General features: G+C 39.7%; 1 protein-coding gene across 1 annotated transcript in view; it reads right to left on the bottom strand.

Annotated features, from left to right (window-relative positions):
• Window positions 1–12,609: 12,609 nt before the first annotated feature.
• Window positions 12,610–22,552, bottom strand: part of LOC134070596 (meprin A subunit beta-like) — a 14,319-nt gene continuing 4,376 nt past the window's right edge. Inside the window, exons 2-9 of the mRNA XM_062526988.1 lie at window positions 16,510–16,541; window positions 16,130–16,208; window positions 15,910–16,027; window positions 15,631–15,806; window positions 15,268–15,486; window positions 14,147–14,284; window positions 13,364–13,585; window positions 12,610–13,103 (exon numbers count right to left, since the gene is read on the bottom strand). Of these exons, the coding sequence (XP_062382972.1) occupies window positions 12,610–13,103; window positions 13,364–13,585; window positions 14,147–14,284; window positions 15,268–15,486; window positions 15,631–15,806; window positions 15,910–16,027; window positions 16,130–16,208; window positions 16,510–16,541 (1,478 nt within the window). The remainder of the gene's footprint in view (window positions 13,104–13,363; window positions 13,586–14,146; window positions 14,285–15,267; window positions 15,487–15,630; window positions 15,807–15,909; window positions 16,028–16,129; window positions 16,209–16,509; window positions 16,542–22,552) is intronic.

Here is a 22,552-nt window from a genome sequence, read left to right on the forward strand (position 1 = left end):
CAGACAAAGCACTGCAGTCTTTCTCTTAGACCCAGATAAAATAGAGGTATTTAGATATCTGGGATGAAAGATTAATGAACTAAGAAGTAATTTGCAGTGAAATAGCTTCTCTGACTGTTCTAATGACTGAACATATTCACATAAGGCGGGATATTAGTAGTGCTTTTGAACTGAACAGGGAGGTTAAAATGAGAGCACAGATGAGGAAGGCTTTCTGTATCTAGGAGTAATTAAGAGAGAGTTTTTAATATTAAAAGCTTTGGGCTGAAGCTTTGATAATCTTGGGTTACATCACACAAGGCCAGAGAGAATATGCTGCGATGTGTAAAACAGATGTTGCTGGTAAGATAAGAAATGCAATTCCCTGCTTTAGATTTGGTTCTGCAAGACCTATTGTGGTACACATAGAAAAGATGGAGGAAATGTGACACAAATACATTCTATCCTGCATTTGTGTGGCTACTGTACACCGATAATGGCCGGGTTTCCCAGATTTGTTAAGAAGCTCTTAAGTGCTAAGAGCTTCTTAGGAGCACTCTAAGAACGTTCTAAGAACACTCCTTAGAAGTTCTTAGCGCTTAAGAGCTTCTTAAGGAATCTGGGAAATCCGGCCAATGGCAGAGAGTCAGGGGACAAGGAGGTGAGAAATACAGTATAGAAAAGTTTTGATACATTTCTCATAGACATGATTTAGAGCCCTGTAAGAAATAAATTCAATTCAATTGAAAACTTCATTGATCTGTTAGGAACTTCATGTGAAAAACATCATTGTCTGTCCAGTTCATACACACATGCACACACAGACAGTTAGCAATGACAACTAAAGCATGCAAAGTATTATATAATACTAATTCTATTATTACTATTATTATTATGCATTTTTCCTTTATTTAACCAGTTTATTACATTGAGACAGAGGTCTCTTCCAAGTAAGCCATGGCCAAAAAAGGCAACACATAAACATACAATATAAAACACAATAGAAATACACAGGACAAGTACACTGTTAACAGAGTAAGGGGACATGGAAATAGCATAAATAATGCATGTGTAAGCAATAAAGAAACAACCCCTGTGCAAAGACAAGTGAATTTAAGCATTTGAAGAGTAGGCTGTTGCCCAAACTGTCCTCCGATCCTTTTTATTCCCTCAAAGTCATTCTCTCCACATTACTGTCCACTAACACTGTTAACACCCAACCGCTTCTCTGACCTCTAACCTCTGCTCCTGTCTGGTATTGCACTAGTGTCCATAAATCTGTTTTTCTTTTCTTCTACAACTATTGCTCTCCTCCACGCATGTTATGAACCTATCGTCACTGTCTGCCACCAGGACAATGTTACCCGCATTCAGAATACCGTATGGCAATCTGCAGTGAGATAACTTTCTTTCAGAGTAAAAGACAGGGTGAGGCACTGATTTCATTCGTGTACCTGATATTACTTGGTACTACTGAATTGGGTAATATTATGTTTGGCCATGGATCAGATGCTGTGTTTCCTTTTCTTTTCAGAAGCATACATGGCTGAGGCTTTTCATTTTAGGGAGTGAACACAAGATGTCTTAGTGTGGAAGATCTGAGATCCTTTCCAACAATCTGTATTCATGGGAGGGTGTTTTAATGAGGGGAAAAAAAGTTGAGCTGGGGAATGAATCAAGTCACAACCTTTTCATGTCAGTCAACATCTGGGTTAAAAAATAATAAATAAAGATATACTGTAACAAATTAGACACATAAGACATTCAAACCTTCATTAGCGTGCTTGCTCCAGCACTCAGAAGCATTAGCAATATTGTTCCTCTTAAGTTCTCTTTATTACATTAGGAATGCATGTCTTTATTACAAACATTAATATTGGGAACTATCTGCATAATGATGATGATTTAGAGATAATTCTCACATCCCCTCTGAGTTAAACACCCAACAGAGATGGGTTTGAATTTTGTAGAAACCCCACCATCAGAAACTAGAGTGACAGATTATAAACAAAATCAGATCCTTGCGTCTTCAAAAGAGCCTCTTGAGATGCAGTTCTTACAGACAGGCTGACAGCTATCATTGCAGTTAATAGTCAAACCACTCCAAAAAAAAACATGCTCAGATGCTAGTTTACCAACCCATACAACCATATTATTAGGCTGGGGCGAAGGGAATAAAATGGCCCGTTTTAGCGGATATCTAGTGCCCTTCTGCCTGTCTGGCACCCTCATTAAGTGAGCTTTACGCTGATTGCCTGTCTTGTGACCACCCACAACAAGCTCCAGCAACTTCTACCTGAATCTCAGACTCAAAGTTAGCCTGCATGGCTAGCGCCTACCACTTCTCAAATGAGACGTGGTCTGGCAACCAGACGTTAATTTTCTCGAATTTGAAAAAATGGCCAGATCCGTTCATTGGTAGCCACGGATGTTTATCAAATGCGTCTGTGCATAGCTCATCATGGTCTTGCTTTCTCCCCTGTTCTTTGATTGATCAGCAACATCAGGCGAAAATTTGGGTGTTAGTTTCCAGTTGAATGAAATCACCGCGCAAGGCAGGATGGGAACACCCAGGCTAACTCAAAGTAGTTACTTATAGAGGGGGGCATGATCAAAGGGATAGTTTGTGTCACAGTGTTAAGCATTATTTTTTAGTTGACATTTTAAAGTCCAAAATTTGCATAGGGAGGAAGAAACATCAGAAATCATATTTCCAGTGCAAAGTAGCTCTGTGGCCTTGTAAAAAACTCTCCTTATTCAACAAAATCAAGGTAATAACAGTTTTCCATTCTGTCTCCTTTAAGACATTTAGGTATTATCCTATTAATTCGTTTACCAGTAAACGGATAAAGAAAGGATACAAAATATAGTTAAAAGTACATACAGTACAAGAGTACAAGCAACAAAAGCCTTGTGGAGCGAAATGCATTGTTACCCTGATTCACCCCAACCTCTGCCCCAGTCAGCTCTATTAGATATTGTTTATATTTTATCTCAAATATATTGTCTGCTATTTATTGTCATATCGTAACATACTAGTTAGTTATATTTATTATTCACAGTTATTTTATACCTACCTTTATGTTTTTGTGTAAATATGTTTGTTTTAGTTTTTGTGAAATTTGTGTAAATCACTACTGCAACACCACAATTCCCCTCTGGGGATGAATCTAATAACCCACCAGGCTCCCAAGACATCCCTCTTATCCCCGCATCTTTGCTACATAAACAACTCTGATCTTGTTAAACCAGCGGGTCTCCTCGCGGAGCTGAAGGACCCGAACTGGTCAATATGAAGCCTCATGCTGTTTGGAAATGAGGCAAAGCCTTGTTAGCTTAGCGCCGGTGCTCTTAGTGCGGCGGGGCCTGTTTGTTTTGCTGGAGAGAGGAGGCATATCGCTCCTCAGGGAACAGAGGGGTGCGTCAGGGTCGTAATGAGGGAGGGGCCTGCAACGTAGTGCCCTGGCTGAGGCTATAATTGCTAATGAGGTATGTGGCGCGTGTCTGTGGGTTTTATTGTTTTGTTTTTGGTAGGTTTTCCAAAAGCCTCTTTACAGCTCTTTAGGTATTAAGCCCAATGCCCACCAGAAGCGGCGTTCAGCGGTGTTCGGCGGTCTGGGCTTGCCGCGCAGGATTTTAGAATAGTTTTCTATCTCTGTGCGGCTGCTGCGCGGCAGACGCTTCCAGTGGGCGATGCTCCATTGAAAACAATGGAATTCTATTTTTTTTCGTGGCGCAGCGCGCCACGTACGCTTCTGGTGGGCGATGGCCTTTAGACACTGTTTTCGTTCCTTGTTGTTAATGTCACATGATGTCACACTGTGGCGCAATTTGTTCTAACGAGTGCAGTGCCAGTTTAAACATGCCAACCCTCTAGAAAACCCTTGGCCCAATTACATGCCCGCAGGTATGCCTGCTTTAAAAATGGGATGGTAGGGAAAAACATAATTCCAGCTAAGCATTCAATAATGAATACTGAATAGTATATATTATATAATACAGTATGTGCAATTAGCAGAATTTAGGCATGGCTGCATGTGTCATTTTTACAGATCAGAATGACATAAGCCTAACAACTGTTCTGAGTTAAGGCTATATGTTTATTATTAAGCTTATTGAATAACCTCCTGACAGAGAAGACAAACCATTTTGTATTGTAAGAGGGTGCAAAAACAGTCCCAAACGCGCTACACAAACACGTCGGACGTTGTCCCTTTACATGCGTGAAGAACAATGGATCAGTAGCCATGTGGAGTTAAATGGTAATGTTATTAGGAATTTCACCAAGAATCTGACTCCATAGATATATTGTACCTCTAATACATTACCAAATAACTATTTTGTTTAACTATGGCAGAGAATGGCATGGCACAACTAGACTTTAGAGATATGCAAACTGAGCGAGGAGAATTAACCATTTATTAGGCCTTGAGCCTTAGGTAAGAGTAAAAGTATCAGTAATTATCCTTAAACAAAGTAACAAAGGATAAGTAATCTTAACCTCAAATCAAACAATAAACTTGGACTTAAACCTTAACAAGTTACCAAGTTAAAATGCTACATACACCAGATAAAACAATATATCAAATAATGAAAATAACAAACCCCATAAAGAAATCAAAAGATAGAGAGAGAGAGAGAAAGGCAGGGAGAGAGAGAGAGAGAAAGAGAGGGCAGAGAGGTCAGTGTGACCTCTTGCCTAGACCAGAGCAGAGCAGGAAGAGAAGCGTCACCTCTTGCCCAAAACTGAGAAAGAGAGAAGAGAGCGAGGTGAGAAATTCTCAACCTTAAACTATCATGCAGGTCACCCCCCAACCCTGTGGGTGGGATGTGGGTGTGTCTACCACCTGAAGTTCTCCCGTGTAGTTCTTACTCTACAATTATGTATACATACATTAGAGTGCAATGAAAGCGTGATCAGGCTGTTGCCCACATTACAAGTATTAATTCAAGACCAAACATGGATGTATTATCATTTGTCATGAAACAGATACATTTCAGTTTCCAACATTAATTCATCAGAGGCATGGAGAGGGGGAGAAGAGGTGTGTCCGAGGGCCTTTCACCAAATGGCCGGCCACACACACAATGGGAACAGTTCAAATGCAAATAGATCACCTGGACACAAAGGAGTCTAACTGTGAGGTCGTCTCCCCCGTTCTGAACTTTAGGGATGTTTCTCAGATGGAAAATTTACCAGCTTACAGTCGCCCCATTGACACTGTGAAGTCATTATCTCATAAGTGTCAAAAAATTAAAGCTGGTCATCCATATTCACATATTTGTCCATAGTGTCCGAAGGAATCTCTCAGAGTAGTTTTGACATTAGTTGACCGAGCTTCTCCGGTCTGAAACAAGTTCTCAGGATCAGGTGAGCATTGCTGTAGCGTGGAACATTCTTCTTTGTGTAAAAGCAATCTGGAGTTGAGCAGAATCGTGAGAGTATCGTCTGTCTGCTGTAACATTAGAATATCAATAGTCTTTTGCTTTTCGATGAGTTGGGCATGTATACAGGGAAAAAACAGGAAAGAGAGAAAGAGCAAAACAAACAAACCAATATACAAATTTCAAAATAAATGGAATTAAACACATTCTGGTGTATCTCAAATTGAAAAAAAATGTTTCATAAGATAAATCATCTTTGTTACTGGCATTATTTGCACACTGAATACAAATGTATCACGGAAATCAAATCAAATAATCAAAGAATGTATATAAAATGATAGAAGTTAAAAGGAAAGCAAATTAGTTCATCCCAGCAGTTAAAATTCTTCAATTTGAATCATTAATCGAAAATTTACTTGTGTGTGTGTATGTGCTTTATCACTTCTGGACATTCAACAATAGACTTAACATTTAGTTGGTATAAGAATGTCGGCATGATGTGTCTGCCACACAGTCAGCTGCACATGGGCCTCCTTTTGGCAGAGACAGGTACAGACATTAAAATTTCAGGTGGTAGTCATACTAATCAACAATCTACAACATTGTATCTCCCATTTTTTTTTTTTTTTTTTTAATATACATTTTTATGGGCATTATTTGTTAGTCACGAGAGATCCAACCTAACATTCATTCAGCAGATACTCTTTGTGCCATGAACTAGGCCTACTCTCGTCCGAACTATAGTTAAGTCTATGTCTTCGCCTGCCCTTCCTGGCTGTGGAGGTCGCTGTTTTCACTAAAGCTTTTTCTGCGGCGTTTCGTTTTTCAGTTTTGATAGGTCACCACATTGTAAGGAGGAAATATATTTATCAATATTCCTGCTTTTATACGTGTTCTGTCTTTACCCGGTGCACCAATGAGATTGTGTTGAACAAGTTAAATTATTTTTGACCATCTGACTCCATAGATGAAAGGTATAGTCACACTGTTGATGACTATGAAATATCAGTCTACAAGTAACAAGTACTTCTAAACTTTATCTCTCTACAAGGCTGATTTGATTAATCACTAGAGATCCAACCTATATCGTTAGCAGTATCAGTTCATTGACTATCAGCACCTGTGAAGTTTACTGATTTACCAGTTCAGGGACCACTATTCGTTTGGCTAATCAGGCCGGCCGGCATTAGCACGCAGAGGCCTCCACGGCTTGGTGCGAAAACTGAATTAGAGCAGTGACTCCTAGTGGTATAACTAGCCCTCACAAGATACGTAGTTTAACTGAGAATTCGTTTGCTAAGATACTGATTAAACAAATGCCTCGATTCGGACTCTCAAGAAAAGAATATTACCGATTACCAATTAACATCACATTTATTTGTAATCTTTTCTAATACAATCAATAAAGGTATAAAGATACAGACAATAATAAAGTAGCAAAAGAATTAAACAATCAACCTAAAATAAAGTTCAAGATATCATACCTGATGTAGCATTAACTAAAGAAGTGGAACTCTATTAGCAGAGGTTTCAATCCTAGGAAACCAAGCTCAGAGTCTACTGCTAGCCAGAGCTACACGCTAGTGGAGATTTTGTTAAGCAAAAATCTGAAGTGTCACCTTTGTTTTCTCTTAAATATCCATCTAGACACAGGAGGTTTGTCGGCTGGGTTCCACCTTAGAAATTAACATATAGACTCTATAACAATTGTAAAAGACCTTGGCTCACCGCAGGGTATATCTTATCATTACAAAAGGAGGATGGGAGGTTACCCATCCAACTTGGCAATTTCGCTTAGATCACCAGAAAAACATATTTACACTTATTTTACAATTGTACCACTGAGACCCTCTTACTTCTCGCGTTGAGACATTCAAAATGATACCAAACATAGATACATTATCATTTGTCATGAAACAGATACATTTTAGTTTTCAGCCTAAGTATTCCAGGAGAAAACTGGAGGTGTGTCCGCCATGGTCAGAGCCTCCCTGGCCAAATGGCGATTCACACAATGGGGTATTTCAATGCAAACAAGTTACCTAAACACAAAAGGAGTGTCCCTGCTGTGAGGTTGTCTCTCCCGTCTTTCAAGAGGACTCATGCGTGGGAAAGTAATTTTCCTAGAGATTTATGTATGGGAAAAATAAGGTTATTTTATAAACTCGTATATGGAAAATAATCCAGCTTTACAGTATCATTTTTACATATCAGAGTGGCATAAGCCTAACAACTGTTCTGAGTTAAGGATATATGTTTATTGCTAAGCTTATTGAATAACTTCTTAATAGAGAAGATAAACCATTTTGTGGAGTGATGCATCATGGTATGAAATTTGCACACACACGTGCACACACAGTGTGACTCAATCTCTGGCAGTGACATCATGCTCAGTCTGCCACTCTTATAAGACAGCTGCCACATTTGAAATCAGTTGGAGAAACAGTTCGAGAAATATGCAAGTAACAGACAGCCAGGCAGACATTCCTGTAATTTATAGATAGATGTCAAAGTCATCTCAAACTTTCAACACATTCTCATGATGTAGATGTGAAGTGTACCGTCAGCAACTAACTTAGAGGGAAAACAAAAGTGTCAACACCGTCAGATCATTTTGACTGATAAATAAATAAATGCTCCAATGTATTTTTCACCAAGCTCCTCTGTTGCACAGGAAATCAAAATTCATTGTTCTTTCATTCTGCTCTTGTTTTTTTCCCCTCCTATTTCCTTCCCCACAAACACACACTACAAACACACAGCATAATTCATTTTTCAGAAAAAAAAAAAAAAAGTTTTGCAGAACTCCCTCTAGTGTTAGAGCCTGTGCTTTTAGGAAAGAAAAACTGTGAAAACGCATTCCGAGTCCCCTCAGAGTGACTTTGGCTGCTGTAAATGCCAGCTCATATTTCACCCTTTGCTCCACACTCGGATTCAAACGCGTCTAATCACATGCTGCCAAAGAAGCACAGCGGCTGTGGCGAGGCCCAAGACTGCTGCTGTTAGATTGCTGGGATTTCAGTTAATGAAGCTGGGACAGAGAGAGGGAACTGAGAGAGAGGGAGAGAGAGAGAGAGAGGGAACTAAGAGAGAGAAAGAGAGAGAGAGGGAAGGGGGCAGAGAAGTATTTGCAGTTGTTGATCCAGTGCCAAAATCATACATCAGAAATTAGGCTGGGAGATTTCTAAGGCTGCTTCCTGTTCCAACATGACATTGAGTGCACCAAGCAAGGTCCATAGAGATATGGATGACAGAGTTTGGTGTGGATGAACTTGACTGGTCTGTATAGTCCTGACCTCAACCCAACAGAACAACTTCGGGATGAATTAAAGCGGAGACTGTCAGTCCGAGTCAGTCAGTCTCCTCGTCCAGCATCAGTGTGTGAAAAAAATCCCTTAAACACACTCCTAAACCTTGTGGAAAGCCTTCCCTGAAGAGTTGAAGCTGTTATAGCTGCAAAGGGTGCATGGATCGACGTCATATTTAACCCAATGGATTAAGAATGGGACATTTTGAATGTGTCTTCCTCCACTTATTTACCTTTATCTCCCTCAACAATGGAATTCTCTTCTCTGATTGGCTGATGGGGTGGCCATTAACTTCGTATAACCTGCTACCTTTGAAGTAGTTCCCGTAACACACTTGAATATTAATTCGCCAAACTCGTTGCGAAGTTTAAATGAACTGTCACGTAGCATCCAAGCTGAAATACAGACGTGCAGAACCATAGTAACATTGTAGCATATGATGGAGGTGGATTGTAGCTAGTTGGATGCCATGTAGGCTATAAAAGTAGCGATCTTTCAAAGTTAAAGTTAATCAGAATCCTGGGATATGGCCGCTTGACAACGGGAGAGATAGAACTAACGACTGGCTTTTGGCCGTAGCAACCAGCCATTTAGAACTAACGACTGGCCTTTGGCCATAGCAACCATCCATTTTAGAACTAGTAACGGCAGTTTTGTCCTGCAAGTAGAAAGTTGATATGTGGCGGAAAGTAGTCCCACAGTCAAGACAGTTTTAGCGATGTTAACGGACGAAACGGTGGAATAAAACTATGTTCTAAATATACAGGTTATGTATACAAACGGGAGATAAGCGGGATAACGGCCTTCGAGGTCGACCGGTTCGATGGAAATAATGGCACGGCGGAGGTAACTCCGTCTCCGTGCTTCGCACGTCGCCGGAGTTCTAGACCTCCACCTAGCCATTATTTCCATCGAACCGGTCACCTCGTCGGCCGTTATCCCTTACGTAATCCATGTCAAATAGCACACTCCTTAAATCAATGTTTGTTTCATTGCCTATTTTTAATGCTATGTACCATACTGAATGATATCAGATGACGAACAAAACAAACAAAAGTATTTGCTCGCCTGACTCACATATGAACTTCAGCCACATCCCATTCTTAATCCATTGGGTTTAATATGACGTTGGTCATACTATGGGAGACTGGATGATAAGGTTATTTAAATTCATGCTTCAGCAAATCATAACTAATTAGACAAAAAACATTTATTTTTATATATATATAGATTTACTCACAACATACAACACTGTGTGGGTGACATGACTTGTGCTGCCGACAAACAGAATATACTTTGAGGGAAAAGTCTCTGTTTTTCAAGATACCCGTGTATGTGTGAACGGGGCCATAGTCAATGCAAATTTCTATGTGGACACAAAACTTTGGTGCAGCACAACTGGCTGCACTGGCAGTGCAGATGATGAAATTGTGTCAATCTCACCATGCATAGATTGTCAGCAGACCGTATCTGCAGAAGTACACTCACAACAGCTGAGATTTGATACCAGTAATAAAATGAGCATTATGAAAAGGAAGATCATTATCACCACCGGCAATACTGGGAACGTCTCGGAACAGTCCTCGCATCTATTAAAAACAAAGAAATATATATTGGCAAATATGTTACATAAACTAATCAAGGACTTAAAGAGTGGATGAATTGAGTATTGTACTGTGTTCTCTGATGTTAAAATAGTATTCTCATTGAGCTCAATGCAATTCAAACCAACTAATTAGCTACCAGCTAATAACTGAAATAAAACCATGCCAATCTCTTGGTATGATGAAGGGTTGCGATGATGTGAGGTTATTTTAATTCCAAAGGCCAAGGGGACTTTACTTTAGTGTCCTGGATTCATGAAATAACTGGCCTTTAAAAATAAAAATCTGCCTGCCCTATATGGGAATTTAACATAGGCATTCCAATACTTATCATACTTATGACCTTTGTATTTTAAGGAAAACATTTATTTATTTACAATACATTATTAATTCACAAAGAAAATTGATGTCCTTAAAGGTTGAATATTTCCTTTTTTTTCCCATTTAAGATCAATTTCCAAAAGATGATTTTATATTGTCAACTTTAGCATGTGTTCCAATACTTTTGAAGGGCACTGTATATTCAACCTTGATTTAGAAAAAATAAACTCAATTGGAATTTCATAAGCCCAATTAAAACCTTATATTTAGGCTGGGTATTGAAATGGTCCTTTTGACTAACCCTCTGTAGCAACCACAATTGAACGTCAATGGCTTTGCGATATCTGACATCACATGTACGCGTTTTTGTAATTCAACCATTTTTTAGTGGCTATTTCTAAGTTCAAGATTTCCATATGGAGGGCACATACATGCCTCATGTTCATGATACAGTAGCTATTTGGTTATGCACAACCTCTCCTTAATACTGTAAAACCAAGACAGAAATGGTTTCCATTCTATGTGTCCTTTAAAGAAAATATGGTCTCAAAGTAGTTTGATAAATTATGTCTATTACTGTATCTTACTTTTCATTCAATGCAGATTACATTGAGGGTATATTATGTATTACAACACATTTGAATTACCTGTCACCTTCTGTAGTAGAACCTGTGGTTGCAGTTGGAGTTGTGGAACTATGATGCAAAGTGATCAATGGAAAATATGAGATGCAGAAACGAACACCAAATAACCAGATTTACTGCACAGTGGTATATAGTTTCTCTACCTTGTGTCGACTTCGCATGGAAATGACTTTTGATTTTGAAGGAGATATGAAATATCTAAAGGAAGACATCTAAATATTAAACACTATTTCATTACGCTAATAATAAAGCTATTATCGGCAAAAAAGTCTGTTACCTTGCATGTCAAAGAGAAGAAACAAGTCCCCTCCCTTTACAAATGATCTTCTTCTAAAGTCCTCTAGTTCCATCCAGTATTTCTTGCGATAGCCCAGATTAGCAAACAGAGGTTCACCATTCTCATCTATTCCATCATATGTTCCATTTAAACAAGGGTTGTCCCAATACATTGGTGCTGCACATGGGGAAAAACAGTGATGTCATTCCATTGTTTTCATGTTGCAACCAAACATTATGCAAGGCCTTCCAAGGCAAGGCAAGGCCTATTATGGTAGAAAATACAATATAGTGGAGGTTTATGCACTCAACAAAGATTCCAAGGATTCAAAAGCTACTTCATTTTTGAAAATCGGCCATTTCTATCAGAAGTGATATGACAAATTTCTTATTTCTTACGACAGTTCCGGGTTGCCATCACATCTATCTTTAAATGTGTTTGCGCATGCTTGTGCATATTTATTGAATGGTCCCCCATGAATCAAATTACACAAAACTTGGCATACATTCAGAGGGTGTCATAATGCAGTTGTGTGCAGTTTTGAATCTGTCAACCAAAGACACCTGTGATTACAATGCCTCAATTTTGCTTTTTCATTTTTGACTAAGTGACACTATACATTAAATGAGATGGTTAATGGGATGGGTTGACATTGCCCCTAGAACCTATGGTTCTTGAGATGTTCACAGAAAATGGTGTCTGGCCATCGGTCACTAAATATACACATAATGTAATGTATTTTATGGCTCCCCATGAACGTAGTTCAACAAAACTTAGCATGCATTCAGAGGGTGTCATAATGGACCTACACTTCCAATTTTGTGCAATTTTGACAATGTCAGAGATACCTGCGATTACAACACTTCATTTTTGCTTTTTCATTTTTGACTAAGTGGTGCCACTTCGCTGCGCGGCGGTCATAATAAGAAAAAGTACAAACACTTAAGGACCCTATGCAGCTTCGCTGTTTGGCCCCCAATTAATTAGTGGGATTATGCCAATAATACACAACATTTCAAAATGTCTCTGTAGCAACGACATTGCACAACAAATAAATGAGATAACGTACTGTATGATGTTTAACTACAACATTATTCATCATTTTCAATGTCATGATTTCTATTGAGGGTTGTGCCTCTTTTACCATTTCCATTTGCTGAATCCGTGGTGAAGCTGAATTGGTTAGACATGCGTTGCCTAATGTCAGGGGTCTGGTCCAGGACAAGTAAAGTCATCTGCCTCCACTCCAGAGGCCACTGAAGCTGGTCATCAAAATCCCCAGACACCAGACGAATATTTGCAGACATAAATACATAGTGAATTTCTAGAAAAATCTGGTACCTATAGCCATCACTGGTATAGTATGTTGGACTGTATATAATTGTTTCAGGTTCACTCATAAGTTTTTCAAAGTTCCTGATCTGCCATGTTTGATGAGGGCATTCGGTTTCTGACAGATTGATGTCATCCACAGAGAACCCACCACTGGACTCTCCTGTTCCTTTGCGAGCCTCAAACTCCACCTGAAACGTCTTAGTGGCGTTCAGAGGAACATAGTGGAGTTGCCAATAATCCGCTGGAGAACCTACGAGAAGAAGAGGTCGCTGATATGGTTTAACTTAAATGATTCATGTAACCAGCATTCTTAGCTCCACCTAGGAGGTTATGTTTATCTGTAAACAGGATCATGCAAAAACTACTGGACTGATTTTCAAGAAACTTAAAACAATCAAAGAGTAAAACCGAACGAAAAGCACAATAAACTGTGGACTGGATCCAAATCCATAAACATAGTTTTCAGTGCTGTGATAAATGGACTTTACAGAGATCTACCCGAACCCTTACCTGTAACCTGGCCCATGAGTCTGCGAGTTCCCATGGTGTCGTATTCACTATCAAACTCGGTCATCCAGATGTTGAGCTGATCCATTTCATTCCCACTATTGTAATAGAAGAACTCAAGGCACTGGATGTTGCTAGTTCTTCTAGGAGTCAACCTCCTGGCCTGCAGTATGGAGAATTTCCTTTGCCCCCTTTTTGTGTTGGAATGCATGAAAAAGCTGGAATCTATTCATTAAACAAACAAACAAAATTGTGTAAAAAACAATTGTTTTTTTTTTAATGGATTAGTGTCATGTTTATCAGAATGCTACTGGATCCTTGCTGAATAGTCCTAGAGGCACACCTTGTCATCAGGCAAGGCAGGCAACTGCTTGGAGCCCCGCGCCACTAGGGGGCCCAAGTTTTTTGTTTTGTTATTAGCAAACGACTTGCACCATTGAGATCAATATCAGAGAATGTCTAATAAGGGGAGAACTGCCACTGTCGTTATACTTCCGGTTTTGAAATGGTTGCAGTTCCACGCTGGTTCCATTAGAGGCGCTACATTTGGAGTGCAGAATGCATGGCGGTCTATGGAGCAATACCCCTCAAAATCCGCTTTTCTCAAAATATAATTTTTTGTCAATGAATTTGAATGTTGTTTTCGAAAGGGGATGCAAAGAAATTACGTATTGCGTGGTGTTTGATTTTTTAGAGTCACTTGTTTGCTTTAAAACGTCTTTGGAGGGCTGAACTGGCACTGATACTATACAGGGGATCCTATCTGTAGATGTTTTTGAGCATTACTTTGAGATTTCATGCCCAGGTAGGTGTGATCAGATTGAGGACCTCCACCAGCACGGCGCACTCTCTTCCATCCGGCTGAACTCATCTCACACATGTCCTCGTCAAAGCTGCAGTGGTTCAGGAAGGAGATTGAGTCTTCTGGCAACGGAATTCAACATTGTTAGAGAGTAATGGAAAACATGCAATGGGAATATGTATATAGAACACAATATACAATATGAGTAACTGCATTTAAATACTGTAGCCCCATTTACATGGATCCAATTAGAATCGGTATAATGGCTCAATCGGAATAAAACTTACATAGTAAAACTTAATAGGCCTATTTACCACTGCCTCTAGCCTAGAAATCTAGACGCCCCTAGTGGCAGCAAATGTAATTTGGCTGGCGGGGCAGTCTAGGGACGATCCATAGAGCCAGGGAGCTGAGAACTTGAAAAATCAGCGGGCCAATCACAGCGTGTATAGAGTCGGTGGGTGGGCTAACATAATGGTGACTGACATGCGACCAGAAGTTGTGACGGTAACGCATCCTGTTATTTGAAAACAAGAAGATGATTCGTTTAGCGTTATCATATTGCGTGGAGTGGGAAGGTTTACGCAGTCTGCTACTTGAAAACAAGAAGATGATTCGTTTAGCATTATCCTATTGCGGGGAGGGAATTTGAAAGACAACTGTTTATCCCACCCCTCCGATTGAGCCCTGTCTACGGTGAGTGTCCAGACCCTACATCTTGATGTGGGTCTGGCTCGTCAGGCTACCACTGCCTCACCATTCTGTCCTAATGTTACAGTCAAATCTTTGATGGCCAACACGATTCTCATTCTGAGGAGTGTCTATGCCATCCTCTACAACATGCTTGGGAAACAAGACACGTAAACATACAGATGTTACCCCATGGCATTGTTTATGCATCTGTTGTCTGAACGGCCACTAAATAGTGGGAATGGACTGGGGCCTGCAGATGGGCCTAACAATTAACTTTTGAATTGGCACTTTACAGAATCTGTAAAGAATCATCAGATGAAGAATGGTCATTTTACATCACTTAGCCTAACTACTGGATTATAGTAGGTATTAAGTTTCATTGTCAGCCTGCAACCAAGACATAGCTACTTACTACAGCCATACAACTTGTTGAGCTCTTCTACATCATAATGGCTCATATCCAGTCTCTGTCCGATCACATCTTGGAACTCAGGTAGTTTTGTGATGATGGTTGATCCATTGCCATTGCTGAAGGCATCTTTGTAGTAGTGCATGACTGAGAGGTAGTCATATGGGGTGTCCATGGTGCTGTTGGTATCGTTGGTTTTAATTTTGAAATTGTCCTCCTCACCTGAAGGCATATAAAGTAGTCATTTAGACATCAATGCAGTGACACAAAACCTTTTTCTGCACATCAATACACTGCACATAAGACTAATAGACTACCCAGAAGCCTTTCATGTAGCCGTAGCCATTTTTTGGAAAGAGAAGAGACCTGCTTCAATGTTTTCCCAGTTGATTGAGATGTAATTGTCACGGTCATATCTGGACTGCTCATGCCAGAAGCCCAAAGCGTGCATGAGTTCATGCTCTACTGAGGCCACAGTGACACAATCAGAGTCAATAGAGAGTTCCTGCCGCCACATAGTTCTTCCAATATAGGACCAACATCTACAAAATGAGAGCACTTGTGATTACAACCAAACCATCTCAACATCAAAATTCATCAAAACATCTATCCCTAACAATTAATTGATTGCAAATTTAGCCAAACCCTGTGTCGTTCTTGATTGCAATGTATTGTTCAAACTGACACCGGGGTCTGAAGTCAATACATGTTTTCAGCCTGAACTGTTCGAAAGCTCTCAAGATGACTCCTTTTGCATTGATATCTGTGCACAAAGACACAAACAAGCTGAAATTAAGAAACGACTCATTTTACTCATATTACTCTACTGGGTGAAATACTTTGACTCGATAACATTAATCCTTACCCAGGCTCTCCTCCAAATCATAAGGGACAGGCAAGGGCCAACGGTGCTGTTCACTGCGAATGGACCTACCCCTCCTAGACTAAAATGAATCATCATATATGATTTCCTCTCTTGCACTACTGAATTTCAACAGCAAATAAATAATAATAAGAAAGTCCACAGTCAAGGTCTCTCACCGTAGCAGTCTATGAAAGCAATGTAGAGTCATGTGAATAGATGAGAAGAAAATATATCAAAATCTTTAGTCAAAGACCAAAATAAACCACCAGAATTATGTTAATTGTTCTGAGTCTGAGTAAGCATCCTCAGAAGTTACAGGATCAACATATAATTGTATAATTTAATTGTTAAAAACATATCTCAATGAAATGCCAACTCACAATCCTAATATCTCCTTCAAACAGGTCCAAACCTGTTCAAAATGAGAATTATTGATAGTCAGTCTAATTTTGTAGTCAGTCTAATTTTGTTCTGTGTAATCATTTTGTCCTTAGTTGATACTGGTCATTTTATATAACTGGATTTTACCTTTATTTATGACTGTAATGTCACGGTTTTCATCTGTAAAAAAGGAGGGAAATGATATGTTAAAGTTAAACAACAAATGAAACAAATGTAAATGTTCGTCTTCATATTACTATTTCTTTAAATTATTTAATTTATATGTAAAATAGTTCATGTGAAAGCATTTAATACATTCATGAACAAACAAAAAGACAGTGTTTCTCATCCAACCCAAAAGGGACATTTTTAATAAATCGCTAAATATTTGTCACAATGTAAGTTAGGAATGTATGATGGCTAGTTATTATTGCAAATGTTGGTGTTCATTCTACTGTATGCATATCAGTGTAGTGTTAAAGAGAAACTATGCAGGATTGGCACTTTCATCTCCAGTTTCGGTTTCGTTTTCGCTCGTTTTATGCTTGCATACACGCTTTAGCGTGTATATTTATATAGGCTATATACTGTAAATATATAAATGGCAAGCGTGGTTCTTTTTGTTCCTTACGCGTCTCAGGCTTCCAGATGTAAACAAGGAGCCATCGCCTCCTGAACAAACTGCAAGGTTGCAATAGCGGATAGGAACACTGGGGGCGGGAGGAAATACTACTGTTTTCGATAAAACTGGTCAGTCAAGCAAAACAACGATTTCTAAGCGATTTTATGACTATGAAAAGTTGCATAGGGTCTCTTCAAAGCAATACCCTGGAAGTTTTGCTCTCGGGGTCCCCCTACAGCTGGGAAACAGTATAAGTGAGATTAGTAGAGACTAAGGCCAGATATATACACAAATTGAATTCGGTCAGGTTGGATTATACGAGATGCCCGTATGAGGTAGGCTACCTGAAGACCGGTAGAATGGATATGCTAATTCAGTTGTTTGTGTGGTAGGTAGGCTAATGGCCACATATTGTCAATAGTATAATATGAAGCTATCTGCAAAGTAGAAAAGTCGATTTGCATTAAAGCCTGAGGCAAGGTACTTTCACCAGAAAAGTAAATAAACAAACTATCAGCCAGTTAGGCATATTAGGGTTAGCCATAAGAGAAGATTTTGTCTGTCTAATCGTGATTTAGCCTACTTGCAAGAATGTTGGCTAGCCCCTACCAAACTTTAAATAGGCTAAGGCTACTTCAGCTACTGTTTTTTTTTGTTCATCGTTCATAAAACGCTACTACAACATCAGGCTGAACAAAGTTTACGCTTGTACCATACACTTCGTTCAATGGCTGCTTCTGCCATCAACATACACGCTAGTTTGGGCTCTCACTGAAGTTGAGGAAGTGGTGGGGGAAGCCATATAGCAGTCAAAAACCCGAAACCCAAAGTTCTGTAGTGTCAGTGAAAGCGATACAGATACCGTCAGGCTACGGCAGACGTCTCATTCAACCTGTTGTAAATCGATGTAGGCTACCATCACAAGTGTCTTGGAAATATATTATAAAGGTTGAAAAACTACATGGTGTTGCTTTAATATATTATATTATTATGCAGCATGCAAGATATGTTGATTTGATTAAAGATAATCATAATACTGTTACAGATAACATGTTCTGTTTTCTTTTACATACCTCGGAGTATTGGATTAGGCTAAAACATAAAACGATACAGGTTAATGATGACTGGAACAGCTAACTGTACATTGCAAACAAATACAATAACTCTACTCGTGGCTTGACACATATTTGATTTTAGAATTTGTTTCAACATACCAGTGAAGACACCAACCCAAATATCACACTCAACAGGAGGAAAACACACATTTTTACCTGAACAGAGAATCACATCTGTGAGTAAACATTTGGAGTTTGAAATGTGCTCTCTAAATGAATGTGCATAGTACAAGCATTAAGCTATGGAAGAAATCAAAACGTTTGGAAGTACAGTACCTACTGGCAAATGTTGTGAAGTGGAGAGGAGGCTTCATCAAAAGTCTGACTTTATGTGTACAATACAGGATGTCATCAGATGAGTGATCATTCTATAAAAAAGCTGATTGGGTGGCCGGATCAGGGCGTATGTTTGGTCTGAACTTTGGTGGGGACACCGACCAGCGGAAGATATTAATTATCCTGATATGATGCATTCCATAGTAGTTGTAGACTTGTGATGTAATTTAATGACCCCCCCCCCCCCCCAACTGCACTGCAGTATAAGTTTGCTAATGATTTAAGAACCCAGCAGACGACCAAAACTCAAAGGTCAACCGATGATGTTTTGATATACAGTAGACCTCTGAAGTTCGCCTACAAATAGGATCCAAGGCTGCCATCTTTGCCCATATAAGGAGTTCCGGGTGTTAATTGAAGCTAACTGCCTATGGCAAGTTGCATTGTAAGTTATCTCTAGGGTAGCAAAGATCAAAGTGTGCCATCTTCACCTACCGAAGATCACAGTATCCACTTTAAGGCAGAGGACAAAATTATGTTGCGCAAAACGTCTGCATTTCCAATTTCTTCGTCCCCGTGAGAGTTTAACAGGTACGGAAATTCAAAATCCTCATGTTATTTTCCCATAGAAAAAAATCTCAAGATACCGGATCTCCTTATTTGGGCAAAGATGGTGTCAAGTTGTATGCCAAGGTTTTTGATGACAGAGTAGAGTGAATCATCAATGTTGAGAGTGAGACTGAGATATGGAGAGCTTGCTTTTAGGGCCAATCAGCAGAATTTCAGTTTTGTTTGGGTTTGTGAAAATTGTTTTGCGTCCCTGATTTTAGATCAGAAAGGCAGTCAGTGAGGGAGTGTGGCGGGGGGTCAGAGGGAGAAGGAGCTAAATAAAGTAAGATAAAGTTGACTTGCTACAACCATCCACACTATCGATTGACCTTTAAGTTTTGATCGTCAAATAGACACTGAGCAATCTGACCGGCAATCAACATCGCTTTGACACACCTTTGCTATCTGGGTAATTATATCATTAGCAAACGTATAATGCGGTGCAGTTACAGCGTGGGGGGAGGGGGGGGGGGGTGTCATGTTGTTTTAACCTTTACAACATTTGCTAGATTAGACCTTATCTGACTTGACACAAGATTCCATACAGCTTCTTGTACAGGCCATGGTTATCTCTCACTGTTACAGTAGGTCGCCTACCTGTTTGTGTATTAAGGGGCCAAATTAACTCATCCCATAACCACTCATTTTATGTATAGCGCCACCTAGTTAAAAAAAGGAAAAATCAAAAATGAGGTGTTTTAATCGTAGGTATCTCTAACCTGACATGGTCAAAACGGCATGAAATTGGCCGTGTATATTATGACACCCTTTGAATGCAAATCAAGTTTCGTGGAATTCTGTTCATGGGGGCCATAGAATAAAATAATTTATTCCACTGCTTGGTTGAATTCCCCATTGTCCTGCGTTCTATAAGGGGGGTGCATTAACCATATGTTATTTGCACACCTATGAAGTAGTTCCAATTTTGTGACCGTATCAAACTTGAATATTAATTTGCCAAACTCGTTGTGAAGCTTAAATGAACTGTCATGTTGCATCCAAGCTGTAAAATACAGAGGTTCAGTAACATTTAGCATATGACGGAGGTGGCTTTTAGCTAGTTGGGTGGCAGTATGCTAAGAAAAATAGGGATCTTTCAAAATTAATGTTCATCAGAATCCTGGGATACGCCCGCTTGACAGCGGGAGAGGTAGCACTAACGACTTGCTTTTGTCCGTAGCAACCATCCATTTAGAACTAACGACTGACCTTTGGCCATAAAACCAGTAATGGCAGTTAGTTCAGTAAGTTGAGAAATTAGTTGAAATGTGTCTGGGAAAAGTAGTTCTACAAACTAGACAGTTCTAGCAATTAAAACATTCAAATTATTACGGCAACAGTGGAAAAAGTGGGATAATAGACTTCACATACCACGTTTTACCATCTAGAACGTGTATTAACTTTGTATAATCGAACGGCGTGTCGTCCATTATCCCTTACATATGTTATTATACACCAACTGACCTGTAGGTGGCCGGACACAGTTTTCTGTGAATATCTCGATAACCGTAGGGCCTAGGAGGACCACCGTTTTTTGTTTGTTGGTCTGAAAGGGCCATGTCAACCCATTCCATAACCACTCATTTCATGTATAGCGCCACCTAGTTAAAAATGAAATAGCAAAAGTGTTGTAGTCACAAGTATCTCTGGCTGACATGGTCAAAAATTGCACAGAATTAAGTGTAGGATCATTGTGACACCCTCTGAATGCATGGCAAGTTTCGTTGAACTCTGTTCATGCGGGGGTTTACAATAAATTAATTTATGTGTACATTTAGTGACTGTACACCAACAGGCATGTAGAAGAACTATAGGGCCTAGGGGGCATGTCAACCCATCCTATAACCACTCATTTCATGTATGGCGCCACCTAGTCAAAAATGAAATAGCAAAAATTAGGCATTATAATCGCAGGTATCTTTGGTTGACAGGTTCAAAAATGCACAACATTTGAAGTGTAGGACCATTATGACACCCTCTGAATGTATGCCAAGTTTTGTGTAATTTGGTTCATGGGGAACCATACAATGAATGCACATACACTATATTGCCAAAAGTATTCGCTCACCTGTCTTGACTCACATATCAACTTCAGTCACATCCCATCCTTAATCCATAGGGTTTATTATGATGTCAGTCCACTCTTTGCAGCTATAACTGCTTCAACTTTCCAGGGAAGACTTTCCACAAGGTTTGGGAGTGTGTTTATGGGATTTTTGACCATTCTTTCAGAAGCGCATTTGTGAGGTCACACACTGATAGGGGACGAGGCGTCTGGCTCTCAGGATCTTCTCTAATTCATCCCAAAGGTGTCCTATTGGGTTGAGGTCAGGACTCTGTGCAGGCCAGTCAAGTTCATCCACACCAAACTCTGTCATCCTTGCCTTTATGGACCTTGCTTTGTGCAGTCATGTTGGAACAGGAAGTGGCCATCCCCAAACTTCCCACAAAGTTTGGAGCATGGAATTCTCCAGAATCTCTTGGTTATTACTGAAGCATTCAGAGTTCCTTTCACAGGAACTAAGGGACCAAGCCCAGCTCGAGTATGGCCCCTACACATACATCAGATACATCAGAAATTAGGCTGGGAGATTACTAAGGCCGTGTTAACTATGTCTTCCTCCGCTTCTTTCTCTCTCCAAGATTCACTGCCTGCACCATATGTTAGCAGGTCCTTTCTCTGTGTTCATGGACTACTCAGACTGCTACTTTTCAACTCAGAACCAAAAAAAGGCTGCAATCTTCACATGTGTTCGTGGACTAACAATAGCAGAATAACAAAACTCCTGTTTTGCGTGGTGGTTGTTGGGGATGTGGTCTTCTAGATATAACACTGAAAGGACAAATCAATCTCAAGAGACTGCCACCAAGCAAGGTGATTTCAAGGAGACATTCCTGTATGTTCAACATACAATGCTCTGGATTAAATAATTAGCAATGTGGCAAATAGTGTCTTCCTTTCACATGAGCAACAAGCAGACCCAGACCATGCCGTGGCAACAGTTTCCACCTTTTGATTGACACCTTGATAGTTCTCTATTTTTGTTAGTTTATATTAAAATTATTTTTTACCTACATTTGTATTCGGATAGAAACTGTAAGTGGGCATAGTTTTGACCCTGAAGGGCATTTGACTTATGGGTAAATTTTGCATGCTCCCTGTGTTTTTGTGCTGTCTTGCTTAGGACTGTGGAATGCCTTCAGAGTTCTAGTAATTGCTGGCTAGAATAGGAGTTGTGTGTTTAAACTGTTAATGACATCTCCAGAGCCGGAAGTACCAGGTGAAGGTGGGTGCCAGAGATGGAATTCAGGAACTTTCAGAAACTGCTACCCCAAACATGGGTATGTGTATGCCTACAATTACACATAACTGGCATTACACATCTTAAAGTCAACACTCCCACCGCTGAATGCTTTTGC

Source organism: Sardina pilchardus, chromosome 22, assembly GCF_963854185.1.
Source record: "Sardina pilchardus chromosome 22, fSarPil1.1, whole genome shotgun sequence".
Lineage (NCBI taxonomy): Eukaryota > Metazoa > Chordata > Actinopteri > Clupeiformes > Clupeidae > Sardina > Sardina pilchardus.